The sequence below is a fragment of the Coccinella septempunctata genome, chromosome 4 (genome assembly GCF_907165205.1).
Source record: "Coccinella septempunctata chromosome 4, icCocSept1.1, whole genome shotgun sequence".
Lineage (NCBI taxonomy): Eukaryota > Metazoa > Arthropoda > Insecta > Coleoptera > Coccinellidae > Coccinella > Coccinella septempunctata.
Genome location: NC_058192.1, coordinates 34,870,930 through 34,889,827, shown reverse-complemented (window position 1 = coordinate 34,889,827; position 18,898 = coordinate 34,870,930). Strand labels below are relative to the sequence as shown.

General features: G+C 35.9%; 1 protein-coding gene across 2 annotated transcripts in view; it reads right to left on the bottom strand.

The window, feature by feature from the left end:
- LOC123311815 (lysine--tRNA ligase) overlaps positions 1-18,898 on the bottom strand; it is a 76,688-nt gene that overhangs the window by 11,808 nt on the left and 45,982 nt on the right. For both annotated transcript variants that reach the window (XM_044895920.1, XM_044895919.1), the window contains exon 4: positions 12,678-13,027. In XM_044895920.1, the coding sequence (XP_044751855.1) occupies positions 12,678-13,027 (350 nt within the window). The remainder of the gene's footprint in view (positions 1-12,677; positions 13,028-18,898) is intronic.

Below are 18,898 nucleotides of genomic sequence, written 5' to 3'. Positions count from 1 at the left end.
CTTTCACTACGTAATGTCTTCTCCAATGAAATCATATAGCGAGTTTTCTGACAGCGGCCATTTTGGGTTTGCAAAAATACTGAATACACAAAATTGTATTATGAATGAAACTGAAGACAAGTACCGAGTTTAAGATCAAACACTAATCTGAAAGAGGGCACAAAACCAATCATTCTTTCTGACCCAAGTGAATAAGAAAACAAAGAGATGCTTAATAATTTGATTCTGAAGAGTATAAAACTCTAACTCTCTAACAATTGTTGAGGTTGACAATTTGCCCAGCAAACCAACATGTTACATGAGGGTCAGTTCAGCGCCAGCTCTCATGGTGAACACATCTGTGCACTTATCAGTGAATATAATTGCGTTTTTATTGAAGATAATTCGCCGCGAATATATCAAAAATGGCAGACGATGCCGACGAAGACGATTCCATGGACTTTAGAGTCGTTACAAATAAAAGAAAACGTTTTGGAAAAAAATACTCCCAAAAAGAATTGAATCAAATTATGGGTACAACAACTGCGTCCGATTCAGAAACAGCAGATGGAAACCAAAAAAATAAAATTCAGAGACAACATTCGAATCCAAATAAAAACACTGATAACAACAAATCATATGCCACAAGACAAGTCCAAGATAACAACTTCAAAACAAAACCTGCCATCAGGTCGACGACCTTTACTTTCAAGAAGTATAAATATTTATTTTATATCAACATGGTCAACATAAACATCACAAGAATTGAAGTAGCAGACATATGGCAAACAAAATTTCCAAACTCCCTAGACTGCATCATTAAAACTTAAACTTGTTTTCTGGTGAAAAGCGATACGGAAAAACAGAAAATTATCGACGCACTGGACAATCTGAAGAAAGAAAACGTCGTTGCTAACTACAAGGAAACTACATTTAATGCACAACACACAAAACGATCAGTGGAACCCTCCTACTCTGTTGTTATTGGCCAAATAGAATTGAATATTCAAGATAAAGATATTAGTGAACACCTCAAAAACAAAAATTTGGAACACAGATATTGTCAGAGAATAAAATCCCGTGCAACTGGAAAAATGACACATTTGATAAGAATCATTACAGCACATGAAAAAACAACTGAATATTTGTTGGGAAATGGTTTGTTTTATAAAAATTGTCACTACCCTGTTTACTCTAGTTTAGCACCAACTGCTGCTCCTAAACCATGTACCAAGTGCCAAAAATTCACGCATACAACAGAAGAATGCCAGGAAAACATTCAATGCAATAAATGCTTTGGACCTCATCGTACCTTCAAGTGTACATCAACTCTGCAACCCAAATGCAAAGCCTGCCAAGCGGAAGATCATGAAGCCTGGTCCTTCAAATGCCCCAAACGACCAACCAAACCAATGGAAGGAATCCCTAATATTCCAGTGAAACCAATAAATGAAAAAACAATACACCAAGGAAAACGACCCCAACTTTTCACTAGAACACTACAACAACATAGAAAAATGGATGGAAATTTTCAAAAATCAGAAAGTGGTAAAACAAGAGCAAACTATAGATCCCGACACATACTTCAGAATCTTGAAAAAGGGCAAAAACACATCTCCTGGTCATGACCATATCACAAAAGACATACTGAGAAAACTAGACCAAGAAGTACACGATTTCATCATCAAAATATACGAGTACTGCCTTTCAAATCACTACTTTCCAAAGGAATGGAAGACAGGGACTATCATCACAATACCTAAGAAACAATCTGATCAAACCAAATTATCAAACTACAGACCAATCACTCTACTTTCGAACTTGGGCAAAAACTTAAAAAAAATAATTTTAGGTAGATTGAAAACAACTATGGGCAATAAAATTCCTGACTATCAGTTCGGCTTTAAAGACCATCACTCAACCATACACCCTTTGATAGTCCTAAGTAACAATCTACAAGCAACGAGACAAAAAGGAGGGAAAAGTGCAGCACTCTTTTTGGACATCAACAAAGCATTCGACAGTGTATGGCATTCAGGTCTGATTTACAAACTCTATACCTTCGATGCTCCTGACTACCTCACACGTATAATAATGAATATGCTTGAGAATAGATCTCTGAGAGTGAAGATCGACGACCAACTATCAGGCGAGTTCACACCAGAAAGAGGACTACCACAAGGTTCTCCATTATCCCCTACTCTCTATAACTTATATTGTGCTGATATTTTCAACAGCGATCCCAAATATATTAACCGAAGATGCTATATGTTACAATTTGCAGATGATACAGTGTTGGTAAGTCATGCCAACAATATAAAAGATGCCATGGAACAACTACAAGCTTTAACAGACAAGACATCCTTATGGTTTAATAAATGGAGACTCCGTCCCAATCCATCAAAAAGCCATTTCCTGATCTGCAATCATAGATTGAGAGGTACCTCTCCGAATATAACACTATACAATCAAACAATCCAACCCAAAAATAGTGTCAAATATCTTGGAATCAATCTCGACAGTAAACTCAATTTCAACCTCCACACAGGATTAATCAAAAAAGCCACGGTTTCCAGAGCAACCCAATTCAGAGGACTCACGTATAAACAAAAGGGCATAAACCATAATACAGCTAGCAAAATATATAAAATGATCTGTAGACCTCTTGTTGAATATGGACACATACTATTCCTCAACAGCAGAAATCCAGTACAAAAAAAGTTACAAGTGACAGAAACAACAGCACTGAGAAAACTCACAAAGCTGAGGCACCCATCAAACCCTCTCTATAATCCGTCCAACAACCTCTTATATGAGACTACCAAAATTACTCCAATAGATCAAAGACTACAACTACTAGCTAAGAAATTCTGCAGGAATAAGAAAAACTTCAGCATTTTAAAACAGTTCTGCATTCAACGCGAAGAAAATCACAACAGATTCAGATACCCTGCTATGACTCTTTGGGAGACACTGCAACAGATCAACAACGAAGACACCACAAATTAGCAACAAAAACTTTCTCAATTATATCTAAGGCTGTAATTTCACTCAATTAATTGTTAAAAAAAAAGTATAATTGACTCACAGGCTGAAGGACCTCGGTCGATGGCCATTTGTAACAATGTTTACAATAAACCACTTTTATTATTATTATTATTATTATTACATGAGGGTGCTACATATCATAAACAGAACATTTGAAACAAAACTGTGGATTTATAAATAAATATTCCATATACATAACGTTCCCATTTCAGATGATACATATCAAACATAATATAATATTTATGTATCACATACATTAATTTGTTATGTTTTTCATGAAAAGAATATGGTATATCAATTTCGTATTATCTGTGATATGTATCATTGTGAATGAGAATGTTAGCCCGAGTGTCCATTGGAAGCGTTTTCGTGCGGCTATACAATCTCGCGAAACGAGCGTTTGTAGCCGCCACAAAACAGGCAGCGCGGAGCTATAGAGGTTGTCCACTGGAAGCGGCTTCGTGCGTTCAATTCAGTGTTGGAACGGATGCAACGATGACGTAAGGATCGTTCTCCATCTAGTATTGCTTGTGGTTTGTGATGGCTGCAATTTTTATAGCCAAAATCAAATCGAGAATTCAACCATTTCTACTATCAACCGAAGAACGGACTTTATATATTTCCCAACTACTAGTGGATGAATCGAATTTCCTCCTCAGAGAGTTAAGATAATATTTTGATGGCCAAAAGGAGTGTTTTCGTTTTGTTTTTCGGTTTTATCTCCCCTGGAAAACTGAATATAAACAAAGCTCTAGTTTTTTCATTGTAGATCACTAAATTCTCGAATGAGGCTGCATTCCTCAACCCGTTTCTATATTAGAGTATATCAAAGTTGAGCCAATTTCAGAGATGTTGTTGACTATCCGTGACCACGAAATGGTCTGTGACGTTTTAAATCTGAAATATTAACGAAAAACTTGTATTTGTGTGTATATGTTTTTCATTAGTCCAAATTCAGAGTTCTCTAGCATGGTGCTCAAAAAAAAAAAATGAACGCGTGCTTTAATTCTTTACAACTTCTATATGCGTCACTTTCCTTTCCTCATATATAAGCTGCTTTTAAAGATTTTTCCTCGAAATCAATATGAAACAACATTTTAGAGTGTTTCTGGAAATTGTCCCAACTTCGGAAGAGAAAAAGTGTGAGTGAGAAAAAGTACACAATTGATCTCATTCGACATAGAATTCAGTGCTCTATAGCTTTTCGCCCAAGTAACTAGTCGATATCCGTATTTCCTGAGGACATATGATTGAAAAACTACAAAAACAAACATTTCAGGGCACATTTCTTAGCCGCCAAAAGTTCTGCTCTATTCCTTTAAAGAAAAAAACCCCAGATGATTTAATTCGGTCACTGATGAAGCCATTTAACACGTTGACTGTCCCATGCATCACATATGATTCATAAAGATTTTCGCCAGGAGTCCATGAGTCGTATGTGATTCATTGATTCATTCGACGCTCAAGATAAATATGATTACTTTTCATGAACGCTGCACTGTGGTCGGTTCATATGGGCTGAACGTCTTGTAGAAATATGTATTGATAACCTCAATCATAATTAATCATACATGATTCAAGAAACATCAGCATCAAGCCTTCCATTGGACTTGAAAATTTTGAACATGAACAGTTCCTTAAATGGCTGCAGAATTAATTTTTTCATAGAATATATATTTTATCACTCAAAAGCAACCCTTATCTTGGGATAAATGTGTTGGACGTGGGAGGTGAAAAAAAAAATTAGAATGGGGACAGTCAACGTGTTGATACAATTGATTGACAATAGAAATCTTTTATAGGCAAAAAATCCTTACTGAATCTCAATTCAAACGGACTGAAATGGATGAGCTCTACGGGCGTGCACGCGCTACAGATCCCATTTCAGGCGGATCGCGCGAACGAGCTCGTAGCCGCTTGAAAACGCCCGCTCGAAGTCGCCTGCAGTGGACAACGCTGTATTGAAATAAACTGCGCAAAAAAATTAACGCACATTCTGAAAATCTCAATTTTAATGAAAGTTAACTCTACATTGACTTTATAACTTATTTTTTATGTTCTCTCGGGAAGGTTTTGAACGAAACAAGACACATTAAATGGAAGAAAAATTCAGGATTTCACCGAATCTTATGTGAAAGAAGAGAAATGAACTATTTTCAAAATACTGAAATGCTGATAAGTGATTTAATACTTGGTATTTCCACCCCTTGCGTTAATTACAGCTCGGCAACGACGGTTCATACTCAAAATGAGTGATCTTAAAATGTTGTGATCTAATCCTTCCCACATTTCTCCGAGTTGGATTCCTAAGTCATTAAGAGTAGCTGGATGATTTTCTGAACTTCTCAGCCTTCTATTGAGGTTGTCCCAAACCTGCTCAATCGGATTGAGATCTGGACTTCTTGCTGGCCATTCCAACCTCTTCAAGTTACTCCTGAACGATGCGCGCACGATGGGGTCTGGCATTATCGTCTATAAAAATGAAATTTTCACCAATGTATGGGGCAAATGGCACTACATGATCTTCAAGAATGTTCCTTATATACTTACCAGCATTCATAGCTCCATTATCAACGACCACTAAGTCTGTGCGAGCAGTCAAAGATATTCCACCCCATACCATAATCGATCCTCCCCCGAAACCAGTAGTATTCAGGAAATGGCACTGAGCATATCTTTCATGTGGACGTCTGTATACAAGGGAACGTGTATCACAATGGTAGAGGCAGAATCTAGACTCATCTGTGAAGAGAACTCTTTCCCAATCGGCCTCTTCCCAATGGATATGCTCTCTCGCAAAATCCAAACGCGCCCTTCGATGGGCTGGGGTAAGAGCTGGGCCTCTTGCCGCGACACGAGGCCTTAAATCATATTCTCTGAGGCGATTACTTATTGTCTGAGTGCTAATTTGCACCTCATGAGTTTGCTCAAGCTGAATGTGAAGGAGGCGAGCGGTTGCAAACCGTTGTCTAAACGAAGAAACTCTCAAGTAACGTTCTTGAATACAACCCGTGGTCTACCCTGTCCTGGTCTTCGGACATTCATACCTGTCTCCCTGAATCGCTGTAACATTCTGGACACACTTGTATGGGAAACTCCAAACCTTTCTGCAATTCTTGTGTATGTCCACCCTTCTTCTCGCAAAACTACCGCTTGGGTACATTCCTCTTGGGTCAAATTGCGTGTTTCGCGTTGCATAGCGATCGAGTGTAGAAAATCAAACGAAAGAAAAACTATTGATCACTAGAATTGATCGAGAACAACTGATTTTAGAATGGAGCCAATACATTCGCAATCTGATAATATCATCTTTTTTTATTCCTGCTGGGAAAAAACATCTGTATTGAAGAAAACCGTTGAAAGTGCACATATGCATGCATAATTCTGACAAAAATAATTATTATTGAGAACACCTTCAGTTGTAGAATAAATTTGAGATTTCCATATGTGCGTTAATTTTTTTGCGCAGTGTACGTTACTTGGGATCTGTAGCGGCTTGCCGCAAATTCACGCTCGTTTCGCGTAAGCGCGTAGCCGCTCGAATACGCTTGCAGTGGACACCCGGGCTTATGTATATGGTATATTTATTTATAAATGCACAATTTTCTTTCAAATGTTCTGTTAATGTTATATAGCAATCAGAGCATTAGATCCATATTATTCCGATATGAGAGTATATATGTCGCAGGCTTATCATAATATCAGTCTTATTATAATACGCCTAGGCTTTTTCAATATGACTAGGCGAATTGTAAAACTAACAAAGTAAATGAAAATCGGACAATATGACTGATTATTTAAGACGTGCATGTTATAATACGCCTGACGCTTCTTAGTCTTATTGTTATAGTACGTGATGTTTTTAGAATTTGACTGTATAAAATACGTCGTATTATAATACGACAGGCAGTGTACCAGGCAAATCATAGAAATCCCTTATGGGACAAAAAAATAAATAATTATAGATTTTGATCATTTATTACAACATGGTCCACCCTTATCACATTTGCTTGTATATTTCATAAGGGATTTGATTTGGTTTGCGAGAACACTCTTTGAATCCCTGTCCTTCGAATTTTGGAAATAATCTTAAAACTTCCCTTGAGGAATTTACCCTATTCTCTGGAATATTAATCACTTCATTACTGTGGCAATCTCATCCCTCGAAACCATCGGTTTAACAGTCCATGGATGGTACCAATATGGTGAACATCATTGGAGATTTTTACTATGGTTCCTAAGATATTTTTGGAATCCAGAGGTCCTCTATCTACTTTAGGAACTTCGATTACTATCTCAAGAAGTTTCAATTTCTCATTACTCACGTTCAGTATTTTTTCTGCTGTCTTTTTTGGCCCATTCCCATTACATTACACTACTACTACTCTTTTTTTGGTCATTATCACTATTTCTTCATTTTTGCATAATTGCACAATTAGCATGACAAGCCGTCAGTCCTTTTACCATACGACGAATATAATCAATCAGAATCAAAAGTATTCGCGCGTTTTTGAATTTTTACAATAATAAGCCTAATGAGCAGCAGGCGTATTATAATACGCCTCAAATTGTCAGTCAAACTGTGAGATCCTGGATTATTGCTGTGATATTGCAATATGCCTAGTCATATTGAAAAAGCCTAGGCGTATTATAATATGACTGATTTTACAATAAGACTACGACATATACATAACATATACTTATAATAATTTTTCAGTAGTCGTCCCGACAATGAAACTTACGGTATGATTTATTGAATCGTACAAACATCAGTACCTACATAAAGTAGCTGTTTTCGAAACTGTTTCATTCACTTTCTTACTACTAGTTCTTACTACTAGCGGAAAGAATCCGCCAAAGTAGGCGAATTATATGTGAACTTTCATAACCTCAATTATTGACGAAGGGTTGTGTGATTATGCTGAATAAAATAGCATCATTATGAAAAATTCATTATGTTTATTCGAAATACTAATCGACATTCATGTTCTTTCTACATCTGCAATATGCATTTATGGAAATAATATGTGTTAAAAATTGAGCGAAGCCCCCCTCCGACCTCTCTCTAGTCGACGCACCTGACCAGCTCCGGTGGCCACGTATGGTACCCCGATTCGGCGGTGCGCTGGTTGATCGACGCAGCGGCCCCACTTTCCGTGTTTTTCAGGAATGAAAAACCACACATTTATTCACATTTTTCTTAAGAATTCTCTTTGTTAGCACCGTAGTAGTAACCTCTCTCTGCTATCATTGTGATTTTGTAACACCTCATTTTTAAGTTCACCTCTTCTAGCTCTCAATTTTCAAGTCTTCTCGCAAAATCCTGGTGCTAAATTGTTCTTCTCATAAGGTAAAGTACTCTCAGACTGCTCAAAATTATGAATTACACCATTTTCATGATAATTTCATTGTAATGAAATTAGTCCACGTGCAAGAGATTCAGAATCTAGAAATAGATTCCTAATCCTTGCTAGCACTGCTCAACTGAAACGTCCACTCAAGACAAATCGAACCATTGTCGTCTCAGAACTATATATTTTATTATATTTCATAATTTATATAGATTTTCAGACTTCCCTAGATCTTCTCACATGAAAATGGGTATGTAGCACCAGGATTGAAACTTCTCAAGTCCATCTCAATAAAAATGATTACTGATTCATTGTCTGCTCATAATATTCCTTATTATTAAAATCAGTTTAATCATTTTTAAGACAACTCTTATGATCACCTCGATGTACATATGACTAATTACTGTTGTTGAGTTTCAGATGAATGAATCCTCATATTCTCCAGGGTGGACCCTGGATGTAGCTGTTTTCTTCAGAACAGGATGTGAACACCTCAACTTTAGTTAAGCGATCAATGATATTGCTCGATACACCTCGACCTAGGCTCCACCCTGGAAAGTCTGCTCGAATACTCATGTCTACTCATTTGGTATGGTCTACTCTTTATAATATGTACTCTCATTGGTTCTTTTCTATATTCATTCATCGGACTCAACATACATGTTAGTTTTCTCAGCCTTCAGCACATCTCAAAATCTACGATTAGAGATTTATTTAACTCAGTACTCTCATGACTTCTCTTAATTTATCAATTGTTTCTTCTGTTTTTCTGATGAACGTTCTAATCGTGCTTACTTGTAAGCAGTTCGTCTCTGTAAATGTTGAATGATAAATTTTTGCACTCTTCAAGATCATCTCAATGTATATGAATTATACTATGTTCTTCTCAGATTAATTATGATTGTCCTTTTCATTTAATTAATTATTATTGAACTTCTCATTTAATTAGAATTTATTGCCCTTTTCATATTATTTTTAATATTCTAGTGCTTCTCAAATTCATTAATTCTGTGCTTCTCAAATTCATTAATTCTGTGCTTCTCATTTAACTTGTGCGACTCTTGTTCTGCTCATACTTACATTAACATTATTGATCAACTCAAATTTAATGTATAGATTTCTCGTTGATGATCAGACTTAGACATTGCAGTTTCACCTCTGGCCTATTTCTCTGTACTCTCGCGTTTCTCCTTAAAATTCAGTATTCTAACCTTCGCGTTTTCTGATAGAATAAAGAGGCTCTCGCAATCAATTTTCAATTGATTGCTCTATCACTGTGTAACCGTTGTGTTGATATTGAATTTATTGAACTCCTCAACGTCTAAGTCTGACATCAAGTGACTTCTCATTTGAACTGCTCTGGACCATCTCTTGTTTTTAGTTGGATATTGTCTCTCTGAGTTTATAGATGTGGTTAATATTAGTTGCTTTACTGTATTAGCTTCATGCAGGTGACATATTCATTTTATGATTGTGAACGATACTCGATAAATGTTTTTATACCATCTCCAACTCAATTATCTTTTCATACAGTCCACTACTCTTTAATTACAAAATCATAACACCCTCGATTTTGAACAATATGGGATTTGCAAGTATTATAATCCTGGTTGTCTCTAATACTGTATCCATTTGTACATCCATTCAGAGACACAATATTGATAACCATAATATCGAAATAAATTTTTGAACTATTTTATGCGTTTCAGTGTGTTCTGATGATTTTGTGTGACGAATGAAAATCAAATACTCGTGTTATTTTTTAAAACATAAAGAAAGTGATTTCAGTTCGAGTTTTGAAACTTATTTGGTTTCCGCATTGATATAAGAATCAATTTTTATTCAATACAGTTAATATGGTGCACTTATATGAATTAGTCACATGTTTCCATAGCTAGATAGGTTGGAGAGACCACTCAGGAACACAAGACGTTGAATATTAAGCAGGTTCAAGCCCGGAGCCCGGAATGAGAAGGAATTTTAGGTTGGAGTGGAAGACAACCACGGTTCGTAGAAATAGGTACAAAAGAAGCCTATCGTATAAATACTGACAATCAATCAGGTACCACGAAAAATTATCGTTTTGGTACAGTTTTTGCTCAAAATATTGAATAAATTTTGGAAGTCCTTGTATTTATTGAGGTTATGTTTCAAATTAGTAGCAGATGTTCTGTACCAGAGCTATCATCTTTTGCACATAGCATGTAAGGTACATCTAAGGTACAAAGTACCTATATGTACCGAACATGTAATATTGCAGTTTCGTTACAGTATACGCAGCGAAAGGCGGACATAGAGCCCTCGTTGGACAGTTAACGGATAGATCGTGTACGGCACTTTGCTATGTAACACAGAACGTTGCAATATGTATGATACGTTGATGTTATGCAATTGTGTTTGCTGGGTGGGGATGTCATAAATTATTTAAATCTGAATAAAATCACATTAATTGTAACTTTCGAGAATGATTTCCTGAGTTTCAAAGTAAATAGTAATAATTTCTCCCCGATATCAGGTAAAAACAGCTACTTCGACAAAAATTTCATTTCAAGCTCTAATAACTTTTCGAAAAGCCGTTTTATGGAAAAATTGTATGGGACAGTTTTTGTAGAGCACCTAATTCCCTACATAAAAATATATCGCTCAATGGAATCCGTCCATTGGATTGCGAACTGAAATTTTTATATTATAAATAAATTTTTTCCCCTGATATTAGTAGGGAAAATAGAAATCCTCGATGAACGACCTCTAAATAATAATACTTTCACAGACGTCATTTTTCAATACCATGAAGATAATAAAGGGGGAGTTTCTCGAAAAAAAAAAAAAAAAAGAAAGTCTATTTTTTTGGATCAGTCTAATATACAGGGTGTGACGTAATGAATGGATAATATGGAGCCTGCGGGTAGAGGACTCTATGGCGGTTCAGAAAAATATATTTTACGTCTAGTAAAAGTGCCTTGGTTTTCGAGCTACCGGAGATTTTCGAAAATTCAAGAGAATTACACCCTTCGCCCTTCGTTTTGCAGGCAAGACTCCAAATGAAGGAATTTTTTCAAACTGTTTTTTGGACGGTATTCCTGGATAGATGCTCTACTTATGTAATGCATTATTTTTGGGGCACATGAATAGTTGTTTAATGTAAACACTGTTTCTAAAATTTTTAGCAGTTAAAATGAGAAATGCAAGCAGAATAAAGCAATCATCTATAAGCGGGTATAGAGCATGTACTGAAGCTCATGGTGGCCTCTTAGAGCATCTTTTGTGAAATTTACTTCAATGAAACGATACTCATTTTAAAATTGTTGATATGCCATAAAGCTATATTTCATTAGAAAGTGTAGACTGTAGAGCATGTATCAGAACTCTTTGTGGCCAATTTAGACATCATTTGTGAAACTTTATTCAATGAAACGATATTTTAAAATAGTAATTTTTTCTCGGTTTCTTTTATTATTGAACCCCAACGTTGTGAAATCATTTTCAAGTTAATTTCGAGTTATGAATTAAATTTCAGCATTTTTGTAACTCAATGTATTGGAAATTAATTTTTGGCTTTTTTTCTTAATTACAAAAGTGCTAAAATTCACTTCGTTACTTGAAAAAAACCAATTTTGAAATATCGTTTAATCGAATCGAGTTTTACAAAAAGTGTTCAAAGTGGGCATCAGGAGCTCTACTAGACGCTTTACAACTTCTTATGAATTATAGCTTTATTCTGCTTGCAACTATCATTTCAGTTGCTAAAAATTAAAGAAAAAGGCTTACATCAAACTCTGCTTTGACTCATTGTAATAGAAATTTATTTTGTATTTAATGCTGGAAATAGAGTGAATTATACCATTTCAGAATCTCAGTGAAACAGGCATGTTTCCTCTTGCTTTGGCACTCAGGTAACCATATTATTTTTTACACAACGCTGGGTTGAACTCAGGAAAAAAATAAGCAAAACGGAAAATTTGAGTTAGATCTTTTTTTTATGAAAAACTATTCATGCGCCCTAAAAATAAGAATTTACATTCGATAGAGCATCTATCCAGGAATACCGTCCAAAAAACAGTTTGAAAAAATTCCTTCATTTGGAGTCTTGCCTTCAAAACGAGTGGCGAAGGGTGTAATTTTCTTGAATTTTCGAAAATCTCCAATATCTCGAAAACCAAGGCACTTTCACATAAAATATATTTTTCTGAACCGCCATAAGGTCCTCTACCCGCAGGCACCATATTATCCATTCATTACGCCACACCCTGTATATACTGAATATAATAATTTCGTGAAACCTTCGTTCAATTGAATTACCTTAATATTGTTATTGTCGGTGAGGAACATAGTCAAACGATCTACTCCAAGCCCCCAACCTCCGGTAGGTGGCAGACCATATTCCAAAGCTGTGCAGAAGTTTTCGTCAATTAACTGGATCTCGTCATCACCTGCTGCCTTTTGTTTTGCTTGTTCATCAAACCTTTCGCGCTGTACCATTGGATCGTTGAGTTCAGTGTATGCATTGCATATTTCTTTTTTTGCTACAAACAGTTCAAATCTCTCCGTCAAACCTGTAACTGATCTGTGATATTTGGCTAAGGGACTCATGACCTGGGGATGTCCAACAATGAAAGTTGGATTGATGCATTCAATTTCCAAGAATTCGCCTTGAAAATAAGAAAAATTGTCAGTACATTTATACTTCTTTTGTGATTTGAAAAAAAAAAACACAATAATGAGGAAAAGAAAATGTGTGGAGATTTATTCTTGTCAGAGCTTGGTATAGTTCAGGCGATAATTTATACAAAATGATATCAGAGATCAAGACCATTTTTATGCCATCTTCCAGATGAAAACCTGAGTTCTTCTTAAAATGGAAGAAACTGAAAATATTGTTTTTTGGTTCCTATTTTACTGGAAGGTGATTCAGAATACGAGTAAATGATGAAGCGTCTGATCTTTATCCTTCCAATTACAAGGATGCGTAATAGATAGTCATGCCAGGAAATGGGGCATGGGAATTTTTGCAGATGCTTATAAAATTCTTCTGCTCAAGATATACTCAATAGACTACCAAACTCATCTCTATAAATTGGATTGCCTAGATTAGTGGTTTATGAAATAAATATATACTATACAGGGTGAGTCTTTGTCTCGTACAAATATTTTAAGATTTTTTGGGATTCTTGAGGTCAAAAGAAACACTTTTTTCTATATCATTTTTTCCGATTTGCCCCTGATAAAAATATTTTATGTTTTCATAATGAGCTGTGCCGCACCTGAAAAAGCAAAATTAACTTCTTAACGTCTCAAAATCTTTGAACCCTTAGTTTACAAATATATTGCAAATCATGTGAAGAATTCAATTTTAGAGAATCAGCACGGTTTCATAAAGGGTCGTAGCCTGGAAACGAACCTAATTAGCTTGGTGGAATATGTTTATGAGGTATTTGAGTGACAACATCAGACGGACGTAATTTATACAGATTTAGGGAAGGCATTCGACAAAATTAATCACTCTATTCTCTTGCGTCGACTTGCAGAAGTGGGAGTTTGTGGTGATCTACTCAGATGGATAGCATCTTATATTTCTAATAGATCGCAATTCGTGTGTGTTGACGGTCAGTGGTCAAGAAAGTTCTCCAGTACATCCGGAGTGCCTCAAGGTTCTCACCTTGGGTCTATATTTTTTATTATTTATTTGAATAATATATCCTCGTGCTTTCGTAATGCAAGGTTTCTGCTGTTTGCCGACGATCTGAAGATATTTTTGGAAATAAAAAGCATTGTTGACCATTATCTATTACAACAAGATTTGGACAGATTTAGCGATTACTGCAGGGAAAATTTCCTATTTCTGAATCTGGATAAATGCTTCAAGATTTCTTTCACAAGGAACATCAACACGTTCCAATTTCACTACTTGATTGACCGGATTCAACTGCGGCAAGTGAGTAGTATTCGCGACTTGGGAGTGACTCTGAATGCATTTAATTTCATCGAACATATTGATAACGTCCTTTCATCGGCGAATAAAATGCTTGGTATTGTCCTTCGACATAGTAAATTATTCAGAAAGAATGAAACTATGTTGACAACATTGCGTACAACATAAATTTTTGCGATGTTTGTCATATCGAAATAGTTTCCGAATTGTGGACCACCATTAATCCGAAGCTTATTTGAGATTTAATATGCTCACCTTGCAGAACTAGACCGCAGGAAAATTAACGATATGTGTCTGTTATATAAAATACTGAACGGTGTCCTTTCGGTCCCTTCTATTCTCCAATCAGTGTATTTTATTAAAGTTCCTGAGAGGAGACTCAGATCGAGGGAAATGTTTTTCGTTCCGTTTCGCAGATTGAATGTCACCAAGAATTCGCCAATGTGTAGGATTTTGACATAGTTCATCTCGAGCGCTGTCAATATAGACCCCTTCAATGTTTCCTTTGTGCAGTTTAAGAAAATGTTGAAACTTCATTATTATGCGAAGTTATGATTAAAGTTGTTTTTGTTTTCCTGTTATAATGGGGAATGGGGTTAAAATGGGGATTTTCCACTATATTGTTTCTTCCAATTTTATCACTGAATACTGGGTTTGAGTTTTTTTGTATGTTATTGCAACTTTTCCATGTGACATGTGAATTCCTATGAAAACAGATTCGCCAGTTCTAAAGATAAAAAAAAGGTTATTCAAGTATCTGAGATCTTCATCTAACATGGTGGGCATTCCTTTGGTCAGGAACGGTTGTAATTCTTTATGCCAGAATGATATCGAAACTGGAGATGTATTGATTGAAATTTATTCTGGGAGGATTCTGCGTTTCTTCATAAACATAGAATTATAATTTCAACGTTTTTTATTTTCAGTTCATTGTCAGGCAACAATTTTTTCTAGTTAATTTGCTCTTGACAAATTAGTGCAAGAATTTACGCAGGAGCAAATCGTTGATTTAATTTTTAATTGATTTTGTTTCAGAGATTGGGAGTGAAAACCCTAAAAAGTTTATGAAGAAATGGAGATGTATTCTCGGAGATATTTTCTGCTGCGTTTACTGACGAACCTACAGACCCAATACCTACTCCGTAAACATCACGTGTAGCCTCAGAACTGAATAACTGCCTGTTAGTGAAGACCTTATCAAAAAACATCTTTCGAAACTGAAACCTTCTTCAGAACCTGGTCCGGATGGCATATCCTCGTTTCAGCTCAAACAGTGCGCGGGAGCACTTGCACTTCCAGAGAGAGAGAGAGAGAGAGAGAGAAAATAACTTTATTGAATGCTATTCAAAGGGCTAACGACCGAGGTCTTCCTGCCCATGTACTGTTTCATATATATAGTATATGTTAGGCTGAGGCCATTTTAAGTTAGAGTAAGGTATATGTGTCAACGGTGTCCGGTGACAAGTGACTACGACAGAAACGTCACGTAGAAATTTAGCATGTAGAAGGGATTACTAACCGATGAATAAAATTGATGTAACTCAGTGCCTATTATTTTTATTCAACGATTGAGCCCTCATCCAGACAAACAAGTATAAAACATGGTGTCAGGTGTAGCTGTAAAATCTGGCTAGTAGAAGATTTTTACGGTAATTATACAGATAAGACGCAGTGAGGTTGGGTTTACATGTGCCACGTGCCTTGGAAAGAGAATATTGGAAATATTAACAATCTAGTTAGAATGGAGAATTATTTCAAGCCTCCAGACTCCCTCAATTTAGATGGAAACATTGCAGAAAGTTGGCGGAAGTTCCACCAGAAATTCAAGTATTTTATGGATGCATGTGGTCTTATTGAGGAGTCCGAAGAAAGAAAGATTGCAATTCTTTTGAATGTGATAGGAGATGATGGTCTCGATTTGTTCAACACTTTTCCACCGCTCTCAGATAATAGAACTCTGGAAGGTGTGCTTAAGCAGTTCAAGGAACATTGTGAACCGAAAAAGAATGAAATATATGAAAGGTTCTTATTCAATAGTATTGTTCAAAAAGATGGGCAAAGTTTTGATAGCTTTCTCACAGATTTAAAAACTGCAGTGAAGACTACTGGATACACGAAACCAGAGGAAATGATAAGAGACAGAATTGTCTTTGGAATATATGACAAAGTTATACAAGAAAAGTTATTACGAGAACCTGATTTAGTTCTCAACAAAGCCATCGATATATGTAAGGCGAGGGAAGTCAGCAAGCAACAGTTGAAGGTGCTACAAAGTGAGAATCGAGGTGAGAATAGTCCAATCAGTGCAGTGAAAGCAAGTAGGAAAAATTGTGACTATTGCGGTTATAAACATGAAAAGAAAAAGTGTCCGGCATTCAAAAAAACGTGTGCAAAGTGCCATGGAAAGAATCATTTTGCTCGAGTGTGCAAAAGTGATGCTTATGACACAAGGAAGAACAAGAAGGTACATGAAGTAGTTCAAGAAACTGAAGGAAGTGACGATGAATTCTTCATCAACGCTGTAAGGAAGAAAAATCAACTAAGACAAGAAAGAAGCTGGACCAAGGCAGTAATTATCAATAATAGTTGTATAGATTTTAAGTTAGACACAGGCGCTGAAGTATCAATAATTCCATACAATATTCTGAAATCAATTGACTCGATAAGAGAATTGGACAGGTCTAGCATATCATTGATTTCTTATGGCAGTTCAAACTTTAAATTAGAAACAGTTGGTGAGGTTGAACTCACTTGTAAGATAGGGAATGTAATGAAAAAAGTTTATATTTGTAATAGTAGAAGCAAAAAATCAAGTTCCTCTTCTAGGATTGCAGGACTGTATTCGCTTCAATTTAGTTAAACGAGTTGATCAGGTTAGATTTGAAGGGGCACAAAAGAAAGTGCTCAAAAGTGTAGAAGATGCGGTGGGGGAATTTCCCCAAGTCTTTGAAGGATTGGGTAGGTTTCCCTCTCGTCATCACATTTCATTAAAGTCAAATGCTATACCTAAAGTTGTGCCAATAAGAAGAATTCCACAAATACTGAACAATAAGTTAAAGGAAAAACTCACTGAACTTGAAAATAAAGGTATAATTAAAAAATTAGATAAGCCGACAGATTGGCTGAGTTCACTGGTTATTGTTGAAAAAAGTAATGGTGATATTAGATTATGTTTAGATCCTAAGCATCTTAATGAAGCGATCAAAAGGGAACATTTTTTGATTCCTTCAGTTGAGGAAATATCATCAAAATTATCGGGAAAAAAATATTTTACAGTTCTTGATATGCGTGATGGCTATTGGCAAATTGAGTTGGATTCAGACAGTGCTGATTTATGTAGTTTTGGTACTCCTTTTGGGAGATATCAGTTTTTGAGGATGCCCTTTGGCATATCATCCGCTCCGGAAGTATTTCAAAAAAAGAATTACGAATTATTTGGAGACATAAACGGCGTTGGTCTTTATTTTGATGACTTGATAGTAACGGGAGAAACCGAAGAAGAGCATGATCGGAATTTGAGAATAGTACTGAGTAGAGCTGTTAAATATAATGTTAAATTTAATAAAGCTAAAATACAATTTAAACAACAATCTGTTAGGTTTTTAGGACAAGTCTTTTCGCGGGATGGAATACGTATGAATAACATTTATATCAAGTCAATATTGAACATGAAAAATCCTGTAGATAAAAAACAGTTAATGAGATTTTTAGGAATGGTGAAATTTGTGGGTAAATTCATTCCAAATTTATCAGCGATCACAGCGCCATTAAGGAACTTGACTCGAGAAGATGTTCAGTGGCACTGGAACCCAAATCATGATTCCGCCATGAAACAGTTAAAGTCATTGCTTACTAATCCTCCTGTACTTCAATTTTTTAATCCGGAAAAAGAGGTCACATTAGAAGTTGACGCATCAAAAGATGGCCTAGGTGCTTGCCTATTGCAAGAAGGTCGTGTTGTTGCTTTTGCATCACGCAGTCTAACAATTACAGAACAAAATTACGCACAAATTGAGAAGGAAATGTTGGCGATACTGTTTGGAGTAAAGAAATTCCATTTGTTTGTGTATGGCTTAAAAATAAGAGTATTCAGTGATCATAAACCGTTGGAACGAATTTTCACTAAAGAACTTCAAGCACTGTCGCCAAGAATACAAAGAATGCGCTTAAAACTTTTGAATTATGACTTAGATGTACAATACAAGCCGGGTAAAAAAATGTACATTTCTGACACTTTGTCAAGAGCGTTTTTTGAGGAACAAAATGAAAGTACTGACTGTGGAATAGACTATGTAGTTCATTCAATTGATAGATCTATACCCATGTCAGAAGAACGCAAAGCAGAATTTAGAATTGAAACTTCAAGGGATCCACAACTCAGCCTGGTCATTGAATTTATAAATGGAAGTTGGCCGGCTAGAAGGCATAAAGTTCCTGAAGTTGTAAAAAATTATTATAAACTCAGAGAAAAAATTTTATATAGTGATGGTTTGTTGTTTTTAGAACATAAACTCATTGTGCCACTAGTAATGAGAAACAAAATGCTAAAAATTATTCATGAGGGTCACTTAGGCATAGAGAAAACCAAAGC